Raw genomic sequence first — 22,950 nt, 5'->3', positions numbered from 1 at the left:
GATTTAGGGATGTGTATCCAGCGTTAAGACTTTTTGCATGCAGTGAAGCCTAGTGTTTGCCGGAGAACACAGTGTGAAATATGTGAGCACTTCCATCCATCTTCACAAATGTGGGTGAAAAACTCTGAAATATGTTTTGCTAGATGGAAAATTGAATTAATTTGACAGTTAGCAATTTGGGGGCTGGGGAGAGGGAAGCCTGTATCTCAGAGTTTCTGGACCAAATTGCATTTGCTTGAAGGAAACATACATTTGATGAAGTAAATGGGCCAGAATTTTATTTTTTTAATTTTGCCTCAGATACTAAGTTTATGGGCTAAAAGAGCTAGGATTTTTTTTTTTTTTTGTCATTCATATTAATCAGTGTTGCCTTTTTTAAGTGGACTTTTCAGGAGATTGCTTTAGTAATCTACATATAAACTAGGTAAAATGTTGTGAGAGTGTACATTTTATCTTTTTATGCAGCTCCTTCCCAAAATTTAATAGTTTGCTCATTTAAATGTGAATAATAACAAAGTGGTTTTTTTCAGGCCCGGTGTTTCACAGCCAAGTAAGTATTGTGCGTGCTTTTGTAGGTTATGCTTCCTGTATTCTGTTTTGCCGCTCCTTTATCTGGAAACAAGACAAAGCAGATAACATGCTGAGGTTTTTCATCATGTTGTCATTTCGTCATGTTTTGTACTTTGGGAAGTTTTTTCCCTCCCTTTTCTGGGCTTCTGTAGTATAAAGGAGAAATGAAATTATGCAAACATTTGCTTTATCTTTGTTCATGGACAAGCATATAGCCACTCTGTGTAGCAATGAACACAGAAAGTAAAGGTTGGGAGCAGGAGGGGAGAGGAACTTAGAAATAAGACAGCCTGAGATCAATGTAAGTTGGCATAGAAATTTACCGTCACTCAGTCTGGAGAAAGTTACTCTGCAAGCTTTAGTTTTGCCGGGAGAACCAGAGAGAGCAAATAAATGAAAGACAAAACTTTCTGTTTTGTTGTGATTATTAGATCTTCCACCTCCTTCCACAAGAGAACGACCTCCTGGGTGTAAGACCGTGTTTGTTGGAGGATTACCAGAAAATGCTACTGAGGAAATTATTCAAGAAGTCTTTGAACAGTGCGGTGATATTACAGCAATTCGGAAAAGCAAGAAGAATTTTTGTCACATTCGCTTTGCAGAGGAATTCATGGTTGATAAAGCCATTTACCTTTCTGGTACTTTGCATTACATAAGGAGTTTTCTAGGCATTTTGTTATGTTTTGTGATGTTAATATGAGCTTATTCCCTTTGGCCTTAATGCAAAATAAAGTCTTCATAGTTTGGGGCTGGAAAAGGAGGAATTCTGCCTTCTTCCTTGGCTGCCAGAAGCTCTGCGCTAAGCCTGTGAAGGTACTTCACTGCAGGAGCAATTTCCCACCATCCAGTCTTTAGGAATTCCATCGAGCTTCTAATTAATGTTCTCAAGTGCTTATTAGATGAGAAGCAATATTATGAGTACTAAGGACCATTATTCTTAACTGGATGTAATCCTCTGGAGGAGTAAAGTGCTCTCTCAGAATAATTTCAGGTTTTTGGAAGTAGATTCACTTTCTGGACACCAAGGTACCAAAGCAAGGTCAGTTCCTTGCAGGAGAGTAGCTTAGGGGCTCTAGGAGAAGGCCCAGTATCATTGCCTCGTTGGTGGTTCATTAAGCCTTGTCCTTTGGTGCCAATTTTTATAGGCGATTTTTACAGATACTGAGATTAGGCCTAGTGCTGCCTTCCCATCTGTGGGTATTGGGCCAAGTGAATGGAGTCTGTCCACAAGGCCTTTGCCAAACCCAAGAATTAGGGGCTGGCTTTGGAAGGACACATTCTGAGACTGAACTCACTGCCCTTCCCTCACACTCCCCACCTCCCTTTTTCAGTCTGTCCCTCTGCATTTCACCTCCCTATTCCTGAGGCAAAGCTGATGGGGGAACATGGGAAAACAGTAGTGGCTGGGGGTGGGGAGGGGCAGGCAGGGGGGACCTATCTGAGCATTCCTGCCAGGTTTTACTTAATTTCTGCAGTCCACCTCTATTGCCATGAAATTCTGTGCAAACTCCAGAAGCCTTGAGGTTATTCCAATACTGCAGAGACTTTCCTGAGGTAGACAGTGATATGGAGAATTTTAAAACCCCTTATTTCAGTAAAACCTTATAAAGTAGAAAATAAAAACCAAAAGCAATTCAAAATGGAGAAGGAAGACAAAGCCTAGAATGAAGACATTTCATAACACACAATCCGCTGTTAGACAATGGGGGTTCTGGTGAGTTTGTGGCACTGGGTTTCATGGCCTAGAGCCTGCCTCCATTTTCTCATCTGCAAAATAAAGATAGTAACAGTATGACCTCGTAGGACTGTGAGGAGGAATAAATCAAATAATGGATATTAAGTGCTTAGCAGGGCACCTGCAGTATAGAAACCATTCAGGAAATGGTTGTTTTTAACACGAATATCCTGATCATGATAAAGAAGGGCTGATTTTTCTATCTCAAGAACCCTCTCCTGGGGACCTGGTTTCTAATCACAGCTATACCAAGAAAACTGCAATCATCCCTCAGTACACTTGGAGGATTGGTTCCAGGACCTCCTGCCCCCACCCCATGTATATCCTGCAGAACCCTCATGTATATGAAAAGCCAGCCCTCCATATATGTGGGTTTCACATCCCTCGAATGCTGTGTTTTGGATACACTTTTGGTTGGAAAAGAATCCACCTATAAGTGGACCTGCACAGATTAAACCCATATTCACAGGTCAACTGTATTCTTTAACCTACTTGATTAAATGAGAAGGTTAGAGTAAATCAAAGGCCCTTTTCAACACTAATGCAACACAATGTTCACACCCAATCAGAAGCCTCATAAGACACTGACAAAGATGAACAGTCCCAAATTTAGGCATATGAAAGGTGCTCCTTGATTATACCTTGATCGTATGATTTTCCAGCCTGGGTGCTGGTCCCGCTTCTCTCAGCAAGTCTGATTGCTCCTTGGTCTGCCACATTACTGTAGGAGGAGAAGACAGCTAGGCCTCACCTCCAGCCTCCCTACCTGGGTGCAGAGGAGCCTCCTAACTCTGCCTCCCTGCCCTTGAGAGGCTGCAGCGTCAGTCCCAGGAAGATCTGCAAGGCCAATTAACTAGAAAGGCAGGAAGGAAGTCAGGCGGCCCCTCCTGTTTGTGGGCTCCAGCAAGCCCAAGCCCAGCTGGAAGGCCTGGCTAATTTTAGGACCACATTCACATTTGAAGGCCTAGCTAATTTTAGACTCAGCCTCATCAGGGTCTCTTTTAAGTCCTTAATGATGATGTTTCTGTGAAAGTGAGGGTGTTTCTGGAGCCAGAAATGTTTGAAAACTGATTCTCTGGACATGAGCAGGGGAAAGGTGCTTGGCCAGTTGGGATAGCTGGCCAGTTTAAACAGTCCTGCCTGCTCAGCTGTTATGCATGTATCACTGTGGCCTGCTGACTTGTTAAGTTCCCATGGCCCACAACCAAGATACATTTTGCTTTTGCATTAATTCTGCACATCTGTGATTAGATGTTTTTGTTTTTGATTGGTATTGTTATGTCTTCCCATTTTTAGATAACACTTGAAAATCTAGCAGTGAGAAGGGTTCCATGGCATCACAGAAACCAGATGTGAAGTCAATATCTTATTTGTAACTTTTCAAAGGTGTGAAGTGGCCTCCTGGGGAGGAGCCAGCCTCTACAGAGATTTTCAGCTGAGTTTTATCCTCAAGTGCTAAAATAATCCATTGAAATCTACCATGAGATCTTGAACATCAGCACAGTGCAGCCTAGCATTTTACAGTTGTATCTCATTTGCAAAGCCCCCATACTGGAAAAGTGCTTATGTTGCTCTCTCCTCTGGCAGCCCCCAGCAGCTGTGTCTCTGCTGGGACCTGGCTTTATGTTCTGAAAATCTGAGTACCCCAAACTGAAGAGCAACCTCAAAGTCAACTCTTCTTCATTTGAAGTTAGGCCGGCTGACTGGTTTCAGTTCTGTTAGTGTTGATCTCTCAGATCAAATTTCTGCTCATAATCTTTATCTAAGTTGGGTAGCTCACAGTGAATCCCCCAAAGATTTCCAGGCCCATCTTTTTCTTTGTCTAGCTCTGGGCTCCTGCACGGGGCTGCTGTGGCCTTAAAATATTACATGAACAATTTGTGTGGTGCTGCATACCAGATGAGGTGCTGCAGGGCTGTGAGGAAGGCAGCGGTGAGGCCTCTTGATTGAAGGTAAAATATTCTCTTGCGCGCCCCAGAGGATAAGTGGAAATAAAACAGCATTGCAAAATTGCCTTGGTAATTGTGGCTTTTGCAGCTGCTGAGAGAGAATTGAGCAGCAGCATTTTCTGGGGGAATGTAGCAATAACTTGTGAGTGAGGTGTCTGGAATTCACTTTGTAGATCTTTTTAAATATCATAGATGCTCTTTATTTACTCATATTTCACCTATACAATAGAATTATAGTCAACTGAAAATATAATAAAGCCAAGGCCATAAAAAGGTAGAGAGAAAAAAATGCTTCATACCAAATTTGTTTCTGAGCTTCCTAGAAGCCAGGGAGAGGAAGGAATCATCATGATAAGACCCTAGTTCCTGAGATCATCTTCTCTTGGGGATACTGGTTTGGAAGATGGGTAAGCAGCCCACTGAGACAACTCTCCAAGGTGTGTTTATCCCCAAACCTGTAACAGGCCTAACTTTACAGAGCTTCAAGATTGCTGGGGAAAAGGATAATTGTTTCCCGCCTCCTATGGGAAATGTATCCGTAGTGACAGCAAAGAAATAAGTGAGCATTTGCCTAAGTGTGCCTTGAAGGTCTGGACCAAAAACATGTGGCCATTGTGACATTATGGTATGACCAGAGTTTCCATTGGTTTCAGGTTATAGGATGAGATTAGGGTCTAGCACCGACAAAAAGGATTCAGGCCGCCTTCATGTGGACTTTGCCCAGGCCAGGGATGACTTCTATGAGTGGGAATGCAAGCAGAGGATGCGTGCCCGGGAGGAGCGGCACCGGCGCAAGCTGGAGGAGGACCGGCTCCGGCCCCCATCCCCGCCCGCCATAATGCACTACTCGGAGCACGAAGCCGCTCTGCTGGCCGAAAAGCTGAAAGGTATGGGCCGCCCACGCTGGCTTTTCTTCCTCCACAGGGATCCCCAGACACGGAACCCTGTGCGTTTCTCCTGCCTCCACCATTGTCCCTTCAGCACAATGTCTGCTATGCCTTAAGAAGGCTGTAAGAGTCTGGTGTAAGCACAGACTCTTTACAGAGCTGGGGTGGGGTTAGCTGGGGGGTCCCCTGGAAGCTGCAGACACCTGGGTTTCATCTTCTGCCTGGGACAGACCCCTGCCCCTTTCCAGAATGCTCACCCATGTTCTCCATAGAAGTGTATGTACAGTCACTCAACAAAACTCACTGAATGAGGGGACAGAAAGGTCCCCAAAGCAGGCTATTATCTTCTGACCCAGTGTTTAATGAGCCGGGCAAGTATTTGTGCCATTGGTGGGGCATTCTTAGTGTTCCTCCAGCTCTATAGAGTGTGCATGTTTACCAGACTCCTAAAGCCCTCTTCAGGCAAAACAGCAGACATGGTGCTAGGGTCCATCGAGGATAGAAAAGAAACATAGAATGGGATCCCTGTCTTCAGAGATGCAGTTGAAGGGACACATGCAACATTTACAGGACGATTAGCAAGAGAAGAGAGTATGTTTTATTTCCTCTAATGTTTTCTGAGGCCCTCCCTGGTGTTTTATGCTGTAGGAAATAAAGACATAGGAAGGCTCTAGTACCTGCCCCTGCGAACTACAGTGATGCCAGATTTTGAAGTTAGGATGACATGTGAATTCAGTTCTATTACTAACCAAAGTTGTGTGAGCTGAGCAACATATGGGCATTTTACAGGCAAATGATGGTCAGACCCTCCTGAGGTCACTGAGCACTGTCAGGATTTGATGAGAGAATGTAAGTCACAGTTGCTGGCCACATGTAGGTGTCTACAGATAAACAATTAACTGTAATACCAAGTCAATGGCATGATTGTCAACCAAGGTATATGCAATACGCTTTGGGGACTCAGGGGCCAGCGCAAATAATGTTGATGAAAGTGTCAAGAAAGTCTTTATAGAGGAGGCATAATTTGAAATTTGCAGAATAAATTTTTTCCCCAGGATAAAAAGAGGCATAAAGGCATTCTAGTTAGAGGCTGGAGACCTAAGAATAAAAACCCACAGAAGCAGAAAGGAATTCAGCATAGAAGCTGCCTTTCTAGAGTGAGGTAAAGCTGGAATGGCAGTCTGGGCCAGATGGCACAGCCCTGAAGGCTATTGCTGGATTTGGGTTTTATTCCATAAACAGTGGGGAAGCTATTAACAGATTTCTGACGAGAAGAGGGATGTGATTGATCCTTCAAGTGTTTTAGAACATAGCTGGTGTATTGCTGGCAGTGTATAAAGTGGATTGGATGTTTTCACTAAAAAAAATGTATGAAAAGCTGCCTAACACCTATTTTAGGAAGATAGGAAGTTGACATTCTATGCTTTAAAAAAAAAAAAAAGGTGGCAGCGGGGGTGCTGTGCTTCCAATCTTCATCCCCCATCCAGGGCTTGAGAATCCTTAATCAACTGCAGCTGCCACTGAAATACCCGCACCATAACCAAGGAATGCTTCTTGCTGATGCTCTTGTGGTGTGTTCTGCTGCTTTGAGAAACCATGTCTTACTGATGTAAATACATAGGCCATGGCTGTGCCTTTAATAAAGGGCATATGCAGTGCAGATACAGATATCATCTCACTTTTCCCTCCAGCCTAGAAACCACAAGGAGTGGCCAAAATGAGATACAGCAGCAATGTTCTCAACAAGGAGTATTCACTGGAACAATAATTTTTCTTTAATATCCAATGTATTGTGGTATCAGATTATGATCTACACAGACTAACTGTATTCAGTTTGTCCACACCTAGAAGTGACAAAAACTGCACCTTGATCTGTGACCTCCTGGAGGAATTTCATAAAAGCGTATCATCTAGTTATGTTGTTTTTAAGAACCCAGTACAGGAGTGTCTCCACACGTATGAAGTATGTGGCATTTGCCTCTCCTTTTAGAGGATAACAGATTGGGATGTCAATTTGGTAAAGTAATTTGCAAGCCTTGCCATTTCAAAAATATATATTTATATAGATGAGTATAATTTGCAGAATTCAGAAGCTGTACCTTTGCCAAGTACTGTGTGATCCCTTGAGGAAAGAACAGATTGGAAATTTTAATAGATGGCTGTTACAGTAGAATGAACTAGCTGGGGATACATCTTAGGCAAGAGTCAGGTAATATCAAGCTTGACAATTTCAACCCAAGCATAGAGTTTGGAATATAAACAGCATTTAATTGCTTAGGAAATTGGCTGCCTTAGAGAGGAAATCCACTCCATGCTCCTTATAATGTTGCAAAGCCAGACAGGAGGAGCTGAGGACACTGTTTCCCTGAAGATGATTTCATTGATGTGGGGACATAAAATACAGTCAAGACCTAAGGTAAAGAAATCTGTGTCAGAAAGGAAATGGAAATGCAATCTGAAAATACCTAATTGGATTTGATTTTTTTCCTCCCCTGAGAAATCTTACTTAGATTTATTACAGATACTTTTCCTCTATTTTATATCATACTTGTTTATTCTTACAATTTTCTCTTTGAAAATCAGCTTTATTTAGCAAAATCTGTACAAACCAAGTCTTTCTTATGACCCACAAGGCCCTCTTCATGTCCTGTCCAATGCTAAAACTGTGCACATAGTAGGTGCTCAGTAAAATAATTCTTTTCTCTCTTTTTCTGCTATTTGGATCTATGAGCACGTTGAATTTCTGGCCAGTGGTTCTACTGGGCATGACCAGATGTACATGGAAATGATGTGATGTGTGCTCAGCCATCCTTCCAATCACTCAAGAAGTATTCTTTAATCAGCATTTTAACAAATGCCTGGCACTGTCCTGGCCAGTGGTGGAAAGGACAACGGTGAACAAGCCCCTGCCTCAAAGAGTTTAGGTGTCTTGAGTGACACAGGCAATAACAAATCACCTTGCGTTTGCCACTTATAATAGTGCACTATTATAATAAATATAATAATCCCCCTGTTATATGTGGGAAGTGCAGAGTGCTGTCGCAGGGGAGATAGCCAGCCCAGATGGGCAGTGCCAGAGTGAGAGAGGGAGGATCTTCTGGGACCAGGTTATCCCATTCACTGGCTACTTGACCTTCTGAAACCAGAGGTAACACTGTGTTGTGTTTGTGTAGTGTCTGAGACATGGAGTCACCCAGTGCCTGTTACATTAATACAAATTCTAAAAAAGAAAATTAGTAGGCATCCTGCTGGTTAAATAGACATTGTTCTGAGACAATTCAACTTAATGAAGACCGACTGGGAAGTAACTGCTCAGAAACCCAAAGTTTATAGCATGGCTTTGAGAAAGTGAGAAGGAGCTCAATAACACCATAATTACACTTTATTGGAAACAGTGGCACCAGGCAGATGAGATAATGAATTTCAGTGTGTCTAACACAGACCATCCACCCCTGGAGGAACCCTGTGTTTGGACTGTGGAAGGAAGAGATTGATTAGACAGTGAGGAAGGATTATATTCTAATTCACTGGGATTTCTCTTGGCAAGAGCATTTAAAAGTTTTTGTGTACTTTGTACCCCCTTAGAAAGCTTCACATAATCTTTCATTTTGTGGATGAGATGAAGAGTTTCTCTCTGAATCAGGTGACGTCCTGACAAAGCCTTGCAAGCAGGGCCTTTGGTATTTCCTGATGTGTCAACAAGAATACCATCCTCCTGGGATCAACATTCATAATTTCCAGAGAACTGGACTCTGATTTGCATATAGAATAGCCCCATGTCAGCCTGCCAGAGGGAGGAAGGGGCAGATGTGGTACCAGCATTTTGCTGAGATGGTTGTCAGTATTTATGGTTCCATGAAAGTAAAAATCAATAATGTTATGAGCCAAGTGGATGTCCCATTAGCTAAAAGCCAGGCTTCCTTCATAGAGTAAGGGAAATATGAAACATAGGAGCCTGTTTGCAAATTATTTCCTTATGTGTTATTGACCTTCATAGAGGCAAGATAGGCCGTTTTATTTAGAAATATTTTGCTTGACCCTAAAGCAGGAATAACCAGTGCATTTTCATATTGCCCCCTTAATTTTCTCATTTTTACAGCTACTAAATAGTTAAGGAGATTGCATGTGTGTTTTGGGGGTAGAAGGGAACATTAACTGTTTGTTTAGCCTTTTATACTGTCTGTGATCTGGTTAGTTGATGCGGGGTTAATTGAACAGCCAGGAAAAGGCGACTTCTTTAGGGACACGTACAGAAATTTGGGGATTGTGATAGCAGCAATGCTTTGACCATACTGAAATTCCAAATCTGTTTAGATGACTATGTGACTGTACACTGTGAGCAATTTCCAGTTATCTTTGGAGCCAGAAATCAGTGATAACTACAGACATACCTTTCCTTGTGTGTGTATGTGTGTACACATGTGTGTGTCCCTCCATTTCTTTAGAAAGAAAAGCATTTTAGAATGTCTTCCTTGTTTTCCCTCGTTCTGTTCAAACATAAAATCCCTGTCTCCTCATTGTTCCCTTATAGACCCAGCTGCAAATAAGGATACTATAGCCCACCTAAGTTTCGTATTCAGTGCTCCCGGCTTGGCTGTTATCCCATCTATTGTTCTGAAATTCAGGGCTGCTTCTCCCTGTGCACACAAAGCGGAAGGAAAAAAACACTTACCAGCCTGGTGTGGTGGCTCACGCCTGTAATCCCAGCCCTTTGGGAGGCCAAGGTGGGTGGATCACCTGAGGTCAGGGGTTCGAGACCAGCCTGACCAACATGGAGAAATCCCATCTCTACCAAAAATACAGAATTAGCTGGGCCTGGTGGTGCATGCCCGTAATCCCAGCTACTCAGGAGGCTGAGGCAGGAGAATCACTTGAACCCAGGAGGTGGAGGTTGCAGTGAGCCGAGATCACGCCATTGCACTCCAACCTGGGCAACAAGAGCAAAACTCCATCTCAAAAACAAAAACAAAAAACACTTACCAATTTGGTTTATTTTCCCTATCATTATCTATGTATCAGTTTAATTAAAATTCACCAGGTACCCATCGCTTTGTGCCATGCCCTGGACTTTCAGATGTGACTGTAGCATGGGCCCTGTCTTTTGTTAAAGAATACTGTGACAGTGAAATCATGACTGTCTTACAAATATAAAATGAACATGTGTCAATGATTTTATTTAACTCAGTAATTAATGAGGAGACCAAGAAAATGTTAAAACTGTTTCGAAGGAGAATTCGCTTTATAAAGATTTACATTTTCTACTGAACAAAAATTAATTTGCATTGTTACAGAGACGAATTATTTGTATTGTTATCAGTTTGCTACGATTTATGTTCTACTCCTACAAAGTTGTAAAATAGCCTAGTGTCAGAGATTAGCCAAAGAATTAAAGTCTCCCACCCCCTGTAGAATTAGGTAATTCATGCCCAGCATTCCATAGAAAGGGTCTATAGTAATCTCTATGCCCATTTCCAAGTCTTGAACACTTTTTTTTTTCCTGGATAGAAGTGACAGCTGTTCTTTAATTGGTCATGGGGACAGGGATAGAGACTCACAAAGCTCTTAAGAATCACATCTATTCCTTTTGAAAGTCTCTACTATCTCAGCTGCTACTTTCCACTTCAGGATTTCATTATCTCTTACTTTGGTCAGCTCCTAACCAGTTTACCTGGCCTTCACTGAGTCCTTTCTTCAGTGCTTCTCAAACCTCCATGTCCGTAGAAATCACCTGGAGTAAAATGCAGATTCCAATTCTGGAGGTGTGAGAAAGGCTGAGTCTGCATTTTTAACAAGCTCGCAAAGGCTGCTCCTGCACCTGGTCTTTCAGTATAGCAAAGAGTTCTCCCATATGCAGTTTCGTAATGCCTACTATGTGCCAAGTACTCAATAAATGTGGAAGAGAGGGAGAGGGAAGGAGGTTAACAAAGTCTGAAATAACCAGAAATGAAATGAGATGGGTGTGGATTCCAGTGGTGACATCTGATAGTATCATTATAATATTATTTACTCCTCACAAAGCTAAAGAGCAATTATCTTCCCAGAATTAAAAATGCTTTCAAAAACATTTTTGAGTTATTTGATAAACTGTTTAGTGCCTCACTGCAGAGGGCCTTGCTTCTGTGGGATTATCTGACATCACTCTTAACTTTCATTGCCAGTGATAATGACTTCTGAAGCCTGAAGTATAACAGGATCATTCAGCTTGTCATGAGAACATCTATCTCTAGTAGATAATGGCATATGTGAAAATACTCTTTGACATGAAATTTAAATGTTTATTATCAACTATGATGTTTCCTAACTTTTAACCATTGCATTTGTATCTTTCCAGTATTAATTGCTACAAATCTATTAGGAATACAGTAGTCTCCCCTTATCCTTGGGGGATACATTCCAAGATCCCCAGTGGATGGCTGAAAGCATGGATAGTACTGAACACTGTATATACTATGCACAAGCTTCTTTTTACTTCTTCACAGTTTCATAGATAAATTGTTCTTATCCTAGATTTTAGCAACCTCAGCATACAATTTTTTTCTTTCTTTATTGTGAAGAACTTTTACCTTTTCACTTAAAGGAAGCACTTTGTGGCTTTTCTTTGGCATTTCCAAATTGCCAGCGTCACTACTCTTGCATTTTAGGGCCATTATTAGCCAAATAAGGGTTACTTGAACACAAACACTGCTGTACCATTACAGTGGATCTAATAACCCAGGTGGCTCTACCAAGTGATTCACAGGGAGGTAGTGTAGACAACGTGGATACCCTGGACAAAGGGATGATTCATATCCTGGTCAGGTCAGAGTGAGACAGCGTGACATTTCATTATGCTATTCAGAACAGTGTGCAATTTAAAATGTATGAATTGCTTATATCTGCAATTTTCCATTTACTATTTTCAGTCTGCAGTTGACCACAGTTAACCGAGACCTAGGGTAACTGAAACCCCAGAAGGTGAAACTGTGGATAAGGAGGAACTACTGTAGAGTGCAATAAAATATAAAATACAAAGGGAAAAACTCAGAGTAACCAGAAGACAGAAATATGTTTTGTAAATTTTATTCTCATATTAGCCCCTCAAAACTGGAGACAGATCTGTAAACCAACAATTACCATACAGTGCGACTAATGCTTTAATAGCAGGATATGCGGGGAATTGTGGAAACATAGCAAAGAGACACCTAATTCATCCTAGAGTTGCAGAAGAGATTTCTTTATAAAAGGGCACTTACGCTGAATCTTGAGGGAAGAATAACAGCTGACCAGGGGGACCAGGAGTGGGAGAGACCCAAGGGTAAGTGGGGATAAGGGAGGCATTCCGTGCTGTTTAGCAAAGAGGGCTCTGGCAAAGGAAGCGGGGACGGACAGATGGAAGGGAAAAAGGCAAGACCCGTGAATGGAACTGTCCATTAACTCAGGTGCATTAACATTGTGAGGACCTGATTAGAAAACGGTGGGTAATTTCTAATGAGCAAATGATATATATTCACTCCATCATATACCAATCGTTCCTAATTCTTATGGTGGAAAAACACATCTGCACATTCTAGCTTCTAAACTGCATCCAGTTCAGAGTTATGCCTGAGCATGTTCACAGAAAGTATGTGGAATTTTATAAGTGCGTCTTTGATGTGATTTTTACGAGCAGTGTTAATTTCTTTCCACATGAATGGCTTTAATAATGCTGCAATCTAAATCCTGTTTAAATTAGTTTATATTGTTTTCTGCTTTCTCAGTGATCTTTCCACTGAATACAAAATTGAATTTACAGTTGAGTATTGAAAATGACTGCTCCCAATATCCTCCTGTAGCCATCCAGAGGGAGTTACTGGTTTAGTCTTAATTAATATAAATTAAAGTCACTTCTTACATGGCAACAAATATTGACTGGAGTTATCAAGCATGCCTTAACTAATGTTTTTTTAATTTAATTTGAATGTCAGTACATCAATCATATATCGGCCTGTCAGTTTCAGAAAGTTCAGAAATGAAGATGAAATTGGGAGTCTTTGAAACTATATTCTTCTTATAGGCTAATGGAATTCTGCCTCCTAGTACTTGTTAACATGTTAGAAAATCTCTTGACTACTTACTTTTGAAATTGTGTATTTTCAGTGGCTTAATCCTAAGAATATTGTTTCCTCTTTCTGAAACTATAATCTGCTGGTGAACTTATTGTTCTCTAGGTCTAGGTGTGAAGGGCAATAAAATGTGGCTTTCAGACCATTTGAGCAAACATGCATTTTTAAAATTGAAGTGTTTTTTTTCCTGATGGTAAAGTTAGTCTATTTATGAACTAAGTGACCACGAGCAAGAGAAGGAAAAACTACCTGTATATGACAGAAAGAGGTGAACAGCATTACACTCTGTCCCTGCAAAGCTCATAACAAAAACGTTAAGGATTTTTCTTTCTCTGTGTTATGTAGACATGAAACTCATAGCAAAGGGGAAAAATAGTACATGAAGTCAGTGTTCTCTTTTTCTGTTATCTTTTCAGAGGAAAAAAAAAAGATTTCTTCTAAGCATTAGGTTTATTTCTGCTGTCTGTTCTTAGGTCCATTCTCCTAACATATATTGGTGGGAAGAGAGGTAGAGAGTGTGGAGGGAGGCAAAATTTATTCTGCCGGTAACGGTCGCAGTGGGCCTCTCACAAACATAATGCTAAATTATGGGCCTCTCCATGGGCTGAACATAATGTTAAGTTGTGTGATGGATTTTATCTTACACAAGCCGCTTCGATCCATGAAATGAGATAAGAAACCATTGCAGCTGGAGTTCACTGAGGGTTGAACTTAGACTGAAATTCCAGAATTAACAAAATGGTATAAGCAGCTACGATACTCAGTAAGTGTGTTCTGTGCCTATGGGTTGAGATTTTCAAGGAAACTCGAATCTGTCATTCACAGGTGTTTTGTGGGCATTCCCAGGCCAGTTATCTCCTCTGGTTAAAGTGTGAGGGCAGGGGGGCAGGGTTGCTCAGAAAAAAAGCTTTGATCCCCAAATCTAGAAGGCTGCTGTGCAGCAGGAGAGGGCTTAGAATGGTGGCTGAGCGTGGGCACATCCCTAAAAGCTGCTTTCTTTCCTGGGGAAGGCAGAGCTCAGCCACAGGACCTTGAATTAGGTTCAGCCCCACCTTCATTCAGGACACGCACCTCCTGGGCAAGCAGCAGCCATACTAAGGAAGCTGTACTCCTGGTCTGGGAGGAGGTCTTTGGGAGAAAAGATACTAAAGATGTTTGTAAAGCACCCTATAAATTTACAAAGCACTCAACGGTGGGAAGGTTTCGTATGATGTGTAAAATACTAATAAGAACTCAATGATTGATTTTAAAATCTGGTGAGTGAAATGAAATCTTTTTCTCAAGCATGCATCTCCCCCTGTCTATTCATGTGGAGTGTATGTATGTTTATATGCAAACAATACATAAGGATGTCTCCGATGCCCCTCCAGTGGAGGGGACAGTGCCTGGCACACAGTTGACACTCAGTACTTTTTAAGCGAATGGGTAAGAATCTGAATCTTTCAATCTAATTTTGCTCCTGATTTTTAGAATTCAGAGTCTACCTAGTTTACTTGTAAAAATGTAGGATATTTTTCCCTAAAGCACATTTTCTAGGGATTGCAGAATACAAATGAAAGGCTTCTCCCCTCAGGTTTGCCTGGAAAGTAGGCAATGAGCCTTTAGCAGTAGTCAGATCGATTAATGCTGTAACAACTGACATACAACTTCCAGTTCTAATTAACTTAATCACCCACAAACTTTCTTTTTCTCCACCTCCAAGCCATACAACACGGGTTTGGTCCAGTGACCATTCCCAAATAGGCAAGTCTGTTTTCTTTGAAATAGACTTTATCACTTATTTTCAGGTGGAACTTCATTTCCCACTTCCTATCCCCCCCACACCATGCACATACATCTCAAACCGGGTTCAGATGGGCTCTCCATAGCCATCTAAAGCAAACACAGAACACCTCAGGAAACATGTTCTCTTTTGTGGAAAACTAGGAAATATTCTATTTTTCAGCCTAATTAAATATATGGTATTAGCCCTAAAATGGAATTAGTTTTGAACTACAGTAGAACAAGAATTGACTTATTCCTACTACCTGCCTTAGGGACAATACCATACATTACAAATACTTTTAAAGTAATCCAATCTTTCTTCCACATTTTAACACTAACTCAGCTGATTCTATAAATGAGAAAACTGGTAACACTGTATAACATTTTTGATCAAGGAACAGAGAAATGAAGTAGAGGCCAAGTAGGTTAATAACAGTTTTTCAAGTCCATCTTAAGAAAGAGGAATCAAGGTTTGTTGGAAGAATGAGGCTGTACCTTATTCCTAAGAATGCCCAGAACAAATCTCCTATAGCTGAGCTCATGGAGTTGGTAGATGAGAGTGTGAACCTCCTGAGTGGTTCTATGGTGCCCTGAAGTTAGATGGGAAAAGAGAAGTTAAGTGATGATATGGCAGTCAGTCTCAGGAAAGCTAATTTGTTGAGTTCTGAAAATATATCCACTAGGTTGGACTATGCTGTGTCTTTTGAGAGGAACAAGAGTAAAGTGTATTTTCTCATCTTGGCATGATTTGTACTTGGTGGTTTTCCATTTCCAGATGATAGCAAGTTTTCAGAGGCTATCACAGTGCTGCTTTCCTGGATTGAACGAGGGGAAGTGAATCGGCGCTCTGCAAACCAGTTCTATTCCATGGTGCAGTCGGCCAACAGCCATGTCCGCCGGCTAATGAATGAAAAAGCGACCCATGAGCAAGAGATGGAGGAAGCCAAGGAGAGTTTTAAAAATGCCTTAACTGGGATTCTCACTCAATGTAAGTAAAATTTTGGGGGCCATCTCTTTTGTTGTGATTTTGCCTTTTCTTTTTTATTAATTTTATTTTTTCATTTGGGGGTAAGTAGTTCAATAATCTCCCATTTTTACTCCATATTGAATGGCAAACTTCATAACCTATTTCATGTTCTGTGGCAACTTGGAGGAACACGGACCCTGCCCTGAGAGTTTACTTCTCAAGGTGAGCAACGTTTCTGTAGCTTTTCCTCAGAACAGCAAGCCTGGCCACCAGGGCAGAGCAGCTAGATGCATCTGTGCCTGCTGGACCCACCACGGTTCATATCATAGCTGCAGGGCCGCCACCTTTCACCTGCAGGCTGTCCACACAGACCCCTATGTCCTCCTAGTGCTGACAGTAGAAAGCAAACTTGAACACATTTTCCTTGGGCTCTGTGTAGGAAAAGGGTACTATCAGAAAAACTCCTCAGGATCTTTTATCTGGGGGAGCTGTGGCTGTCAAAATGGGCAGCTCAAGAGTAGAGATTTTTTTGTCCTTTCTTCATTTGGAAAACAAATTGCCTTAACTACTTAATGCCAGTGATTTTTTTTTATGTCCAGAGTCTAAATGATGAAGGGGTGTAAATGGGGCTTTCTCTTAGAACAATAGTCAGAGTAATTACCAAGGGCTCTATTCAAAAAAAGGGCGTATTTTTTTCTATGGGCACTCTATCTGTGTCTGTAGTTAATGTCACAACGGTATCATGCATCACAGCTGCCGATGTTCTCTTGCTTGGTAAAAGCCATTGAATGACACTGTAACAATGCCATGCCCCATTCCATACCAGGTGCAGGGCCCTACGTGATAGTGACATATGGGATGTATATTTCCATTCTGAAGATAAGTACTATTTTCTGTGATATAGTGTGCCAAAATGCCTATCACCTCTTTCATCAGTGCAAACACAAGGAATAATGTATCTGTCAGGATGGGATGGAAGAGAGGGCAAAACTGAGATCTTAAATGTAAAAGTATCTTACATGACTTTATCAAAAGGCAGGTTTTACAGCAGCGTAGCATATAACAAATTCCCAAATATAAATTCTGATAAGTGACCAAATATCCAGTATAAGACCAATCTGTCTTTAAAGAAAAGGAATAGGAAAAATAAGACTGCTCTGTCCTCACACAGACTGATACCAGACCACATTACCTAGATTCACCAGCCTTGAGGAATGACCCTTTATTTAAGAGTGTATGTCTAGAAACTCTAAGGTTATTAGGGATAGAATTTTTAAAAAGCAATATTAACAGCAGTTTTTAAAGGAGGGAAGAAGGAATGGATCAGTGGATGGAGGGAAGGTAAGAGTGAACTGGTAGTAGAGAAAAATGAGAGAGAGCATAGTAAAACAATTCTAATAATACACTTTCTTCAGAGTTATGGTAAGAAGTCATATGCCTGAACAGTGAAATGATTACTGTATGTTTTTGCCTTTTGCTCACTGGCATCAATTTTAAATAAGTTCTAATTTCCATGCAGTTTATAGTCCTAACGGGCAAGGAAGACTCAACCCTTGGCTCTAACAATAAAGATAAGAGGGCAGCCATGAATAGGTGAGAACTTCGTTTTCTTTGGCAGTAACTATTGAAAGAGGCACCTATTAAAATGAGGCCCCTATGATGTGGCTGAAAGAACGCAAAATGTCTACCTGTCATTATATGGGTGTAAGTTGGCCCATATTTGAAGCAACTGAGAGATGGACAGAAAAGTGTAGCATGTGGGACTACAGATACTTTTTGGTATTACCACCAAATTGGAAAATGACGTGGAGATTTACAGCAATAATTGGCTTCTGAATGTTGGACGTTGTGTTGAGCATCCAGCCTCAGGCAGCACTGAAGGCCCCCGCCACATTACCTGGAGGCTACACTTTGGATGCCTAAGCAAGTGAGTAGGTGAGGAGAACAGGCACCCCCCTGGGCAGGCTGGCTCATCACTCCCTGAGAAGGAGTGAATGAAGGGGTGGGGCAGGGCCAGCAAGATCCTGTCTCCTGGAAACCACAGGAGTGGAGACTGCCTCTTAGGCACCTCAACTTTGAAATATCAAAAATGGAATCCTTGCTTTTAATCTTCAAACCTGCTCCTCTTCTGGTTTTTCCTTCCCATTCTCATAAATTCTCAAGCCAAAGTCTTGTACTTTTTATATCTGCCATCTCCCACCACCACAACTGACTTCCAGGTTATCAAGAAGTCCCATTGTTTCTTCCTTCAAAAGTATACCCCGATTTGGCCCACCCTTCTTCATTGTAACCGCCACCACCCAAGTCAGGCTTTGGTTACTTGATGTGTCAGTTAGACACAGCATCCACATGTGACTAACAGAAAATTCTGCCAAACGGTATCTGAAACAAGTAGAAGATGTTTCTCTTTGGACACAGTAAAATCCAGATGCGGGGTTTGTTGGTACTGCTCCAGTGGTTCAAGGCTGCCAGGGCTGAGGTCTCTCTGGTGCTATTTGCTTTACCTGGATAGTTGTCTATGATGGTTGCTGCTGCTTCGCTTGCCATCACATCTTCTTTTTCCAGCTGAAATCACGTAAGAAAAGAGGAAGAAAGACACAGGAAGGAGTTGTGTCATTATAGCAAGAAAGCAAACTTGCCCAAAAATCCATCCCCAGCCAACTTCCATGTAGGTTTCATTAGGCAGAATTATTATACCTGGCTATGCCTAACTACAAAGAATGTGAGAAATACAATTTTTGAGTGGGCCTACTGCTCTCCAGAGTAAAATTGGTGTTCTCATAACAAGGCAGGAGTGGAGACTGGCTACTAGGAAGAATTTTGCAGTTTTTGCTATACAGAATGCCTCCCTTTCTACTTCTACTCTGGTTTGATTTATTTTCACATTCCATCTGATACAAATCAGGTCATGTCTTCCCCACTAAACCCTTTGAGTAGCTCCCCATTGCATTTAGAGGATATTCACTGTCCCTAGCTGACAGAGCTCTCTGTGCTCACTTCTTTAGCTTCAGTTATCCTCAGACTCACCATGCATCATCTCCATTGGCTCCTCTCCCCCTGAGCCCATCAAAACCACCTTCCACCACTCGGCCTTTATACATTCTGTTCCTTCTGCCTGGGGTGCCCTTTCCCATACTCTGTGTGCTTGACTTCTTCTTATCCTGTAGGTCTTGGATCAAGAGCCACCTCTTCAGAGAGGTCTTTCTGGTCCACCCTCTTCTAGTAGATTTGCCATCACTGCATCTCTTTTTTTTTTTCTTTTTTTTTGAGATGAAGTCTCACTCTGTCACCCAGGCTGGAGTACAGTGGTGCAATCTCGGCTCACTGCAACCTCTGCCTCCCGGGTTCAAATGATTCTCCTGCCTCAGCCTCCCGAGTAGCTGGGACTACAGGCGCCCACCACCACGCCCAGCTAATTTTTTGTATTTTTAGTAGAGACAGGGTTTCACCATGTTAGCCAGGATGGTCTCGATCTCCTGACCTCGTGATCCGCCTGCCTTGGCCTCCCAAAGTGCTGGGATTCCGGGTGTAAGCCACCATGCCCAGCCTACTGAATCTTTATTAAGGTCCTTTGTAACATTTATCCAAATGAGTAGTGATTTCATGATATGTCTGCTTTTAGTTATTATAGCAGGCATCACAAAGGAAGAGACATCAATATATATCAAGTCATCAATATATATCAAGCCTTATAACATAGAAATATGCAAGAAATATTTGGTGGATGAGTGAGTGAATGAATGAGTAAATCAGAAGACAGGCAGGAGGGAACCCTGAAACAGTGGGTTCAGAAATTTCTGGTGACCTCGTTGAGTAGTTTGGCATTGATGTTAGCTTCATCTGCAGGAAACAAGGTTTCAACTTGCATGCATAATGAAGCAAATCAGAGAAAAAGCTCAATAGCTGTACTTTTTATTGGAAATTGCCACACTTTACCAAATTCTTGGTCAGAGGCTAGGAAATATTAGGAGGGTTGGAGTAAAAGAATCACCAGCAATTTATGTTGTAGTATCCCTAGTTGTAACCATCCAACAACCTCTGTATTTACCATTTGCCTGTTACTATTTGGGAGTCCTCCTTAGCCCTGTAATTTGATTCTGAGAAGTATTTCAGCAGTTGGCATATCAACTGAGATTGTGAAAATCCTACAGTTCTGGCCAGGGTGTACACATCCCAGCAATGGAGATTCTGAGGAGCCTTCCTGTGAGTCTCTGACAGCCGAGATCTTTCAGGATGACTGGAAGATGGGGATACCTTAAATGTGAGCCTGGGCTAGAATTAAGCCTGTGAGGCAGAACCAGAAGATTGCATATCTCATTGAGCAACCTCAGAATTTTCCATTCTCTTCTATGTGCTTTTACAAAAAGGGCTGCAAAAAGAAACCCAGTCTGTGAAACTATTAGTAGTAACCTGACTAACCTGGTAGGTACGTACACATCTCCTCATCCTTTAATCCGAACTCCTCTCCTTTCCTGTCCCAAGTTTCCCTCTCTCTAGTGGAGCTATGTTTGTGTCTCAACTGTACTTCCTGCTTTCCACAGCTCTGTTCAGTGTGGTAAGATGTGTTTGATGTCAGGACTTCGGGGATGCTTGTAAAACGATAACTGCTAAAGTCCTCAGTGACTGACACACTTGCTGCATTTTCCAAAAGCAGAACCAGTCACACCCCATTTGTCTGCATTAATATTTCTGGCAAATACCACAGGAATCACATTTTGGCTTCTTCCCTTAGAATGAGATTAGAATTGTTAAGCATGAGTATTCAGGAATTGCACCTCAGCTTTCCTTCTCCCAGGTGGATGGAAATCTCCTGGTTATTCCATAGCAGCCCCGACTGTTCCCTCCCACATAAAGGATCTCCTTAGTGTCAGTGCCAAAAGATCTCCCCAGTGTCAGTGCCATCCTTCATGGCATTCCATGGTAGTCTGTTCACTAAACAGCCAAGCATGTTGGGAAATTGTCGGGAAATTGTCGTGAGGTGGTTTGGAAGCAGGTGTATTGGCAAACTAGCTAACTAGTGGAGCAGGCCGCAAACAAGCCAAACACGGAGGGCTCACTCAGCAGCTTCCAGGGAAGATCAGGTACATTGCAGAGTTCAAAGCATGGTAAAAGCATGTGGGTCCCCTTATGGATTTTGCTGGAAATAACCAATTGGCTGAGTAGGACAAGGGAAACTTCAGGTGTGATCCATGAGCTGGATTAGACGCACCTATCTCCTTTCCGTGCTTGTGTACTTGTTCTTGCTTTCATCTGGAAAGGATCCATAGGCTCAAATGTTTGGCCTAGATTGCTCTCCAGCCACCGTTCCTGAAGTTCAGTGCTTAACAAAAGTTTTTTGAAAAACATCACAAGTCATTAATAATAACATAAAGAAAAAGTTGTGATTTATTTAAAGGTCTCCATCAAAGTCCATCAGTTACCCTCTGGCTTTGATGGTGTTTAGTTCTGCCCATATTTATGAAAGTTCTAACCTTTTTTATATCTCTGGTCTTCACCCAGGACCAGCTATTAAATATCAAAGTCATTGTTTTTAGCAAAGTCTTAGCTTAAAGTGTCAGGGGGCTGTAATTAAACCCAACCCAAGGCCCGGCGCAGTGGCTCACGCCTGTAATCCCAGCACTTTGGGAGGCCAAGGCGGGCAGATCACGAGGTCAGGAGATCGAGACCATCCTGGCTAATACGGTGAAACCCCATCTCTACTAAAAATACAAAAAATTAGCCAGGGGTGGTGGCGGGTGCCTGTAGTCCCAGCTACTCAGGAGGCTGAGGCAGGAGAATGGCATGAACCTGGGAGACGGAGCTTGCAGTGAGTCGAGATGGCGCCACTGCACTCCAGCCTGGGTGACAGAGCGAGACTCCATCTCAAAACAAACAAACAACAAAAAAAAACCCAACCTGAATTTTGGGGAGTACGGCATCCATTCACTTCTGTGTAGGGCTATTTTTCTCTTCTGACCATGGATGTCCAGTTATGAAAGACGTTAAATGAGGACATCATCTATCCTGCTGTGGCACCTGGGGCTTTCTCCTCCCTTCTGGGCCATCTGGATAGACCTCATTTGCTAGATATAGAAGAAAGAGAAAAAAAAAATTTGGCACAGATAAATCATCTTTGTCATGTCACCTTATCCTGATAGCATCCTAGTCTCATCTTTATGTCATTTCTTAACCCGTCCATTTGCCAGAAACTTCCCCAGGTTTTCCAACTCAGAGACATTGGAGTTTTTATCTTTGCTTTTTAAAAATGTATACTTCACAGGAACTCCCCATAGGCCTGCCCACTTTCAGTTTCTCAGTTATGAACAAAGCTTGTCATTTCAAAGCTCATACAGGAGCTGTTTATAAAGTTCAGGAAGCATGGACTACCACATTCAGTTATTAATATGCATGCCAAGATGATAAGTTTTGCATGCCTTTTTACAATTACAACACACACATATCTAATAAAAATTTAAACACTCCATGATATCCCCATTTTGCTACTTTCCCAACATGCTTCCTGGTAAGAGAGAAGGGAACAAACTGGAGAAAAAGGCAAATGGGAAAGCCAGCAGCAGTGCAGAAGGGTTGATTAATATTAATTTAAGAATATGTGCCATACATATAATGAGCATGGATAAAAAGCAGAAATTATAGAATGTTAGAGCTAAGAGGGATCTTAAAGGGTTGGGCCAAACCCTTTGATTTTACAGAGGCGGAAACTGAGGCTCAGAGAGCAGACATGAGAGGCCTTGGTCATTTAGTAGTTTATGGGCAGTTTAGAACCAAGACTCTTGGCTCCTTGTACAGTTTGCTTTCTAAGTGTGTGTGTGTATGTATGTGTGTGTATGTAAAATGAAAATTAAGAATATTGTAAAGGTACAGCTTTTAGGTAGAGTTGAAGAGGTGTGCTGACATCACACTGAGTATAAATGCTGCTATCTGGCTAGAAAATGAAGTATTTGCTTCTGGCACTACCCTCTTTCCTACCTCCACACATTTGCTTGTGCTGTTTCCT

At 41.9% G+C, this 22,950-nt stretch overlaps 1 protein-coding gene across 23 annotated transcripts in view; it reads left to right on the top strand.

The window, feature by feature from the left end:
- ENOX1 (ecto-NOX disulfide-thiol exchanger 1) overlaps positions 1–22,950 on the top strand; it is a 570,778-nt gene that overhangs the window by 424,423 nt on the left and 123,405 nt on the right. For all 23 annotated transcript variants that reach the window (XM_063650813.1, XM_063650807.1, XM_063650809.1 and 20 more), the window contains 3 exons: positions 1,002–1,208; positions 4,908–5,141; positions 15,762–15,974. In XM_063650813.1, the coding sequence (XP_063506883.1) occupies positions 1,002–1,208; positions 4,908–5,141; positions 15,762–15,974 (654 nt within the window). The remainder of the gene's footprint in view (positions 1–1,001; positions 1,209–4,907; positions 5,142–15,761; positions 15,975–22,950) is intronic.

The sequence above is a fragment of the Pongo pygmaeus genome, chromosome 14 (genome assembly GCF_028885625.2).
Source record: "Pongo pygmaeus isolate AG05252 chromosome 14, NHGRI_mPonPyg2-v2.0_pri, whole genome shotgun sequence".
Taxonomy (NCBI): Eukaryota; Metazoa; Chordata; class Mammalia; order Primates; family Hominidae; genus Pongo; species Pongo pygmaeus.
Note: the sequence above shows the minus strand (reverse complement) of the source record. Positions and strands in the feature narration are given on the sequence as shown.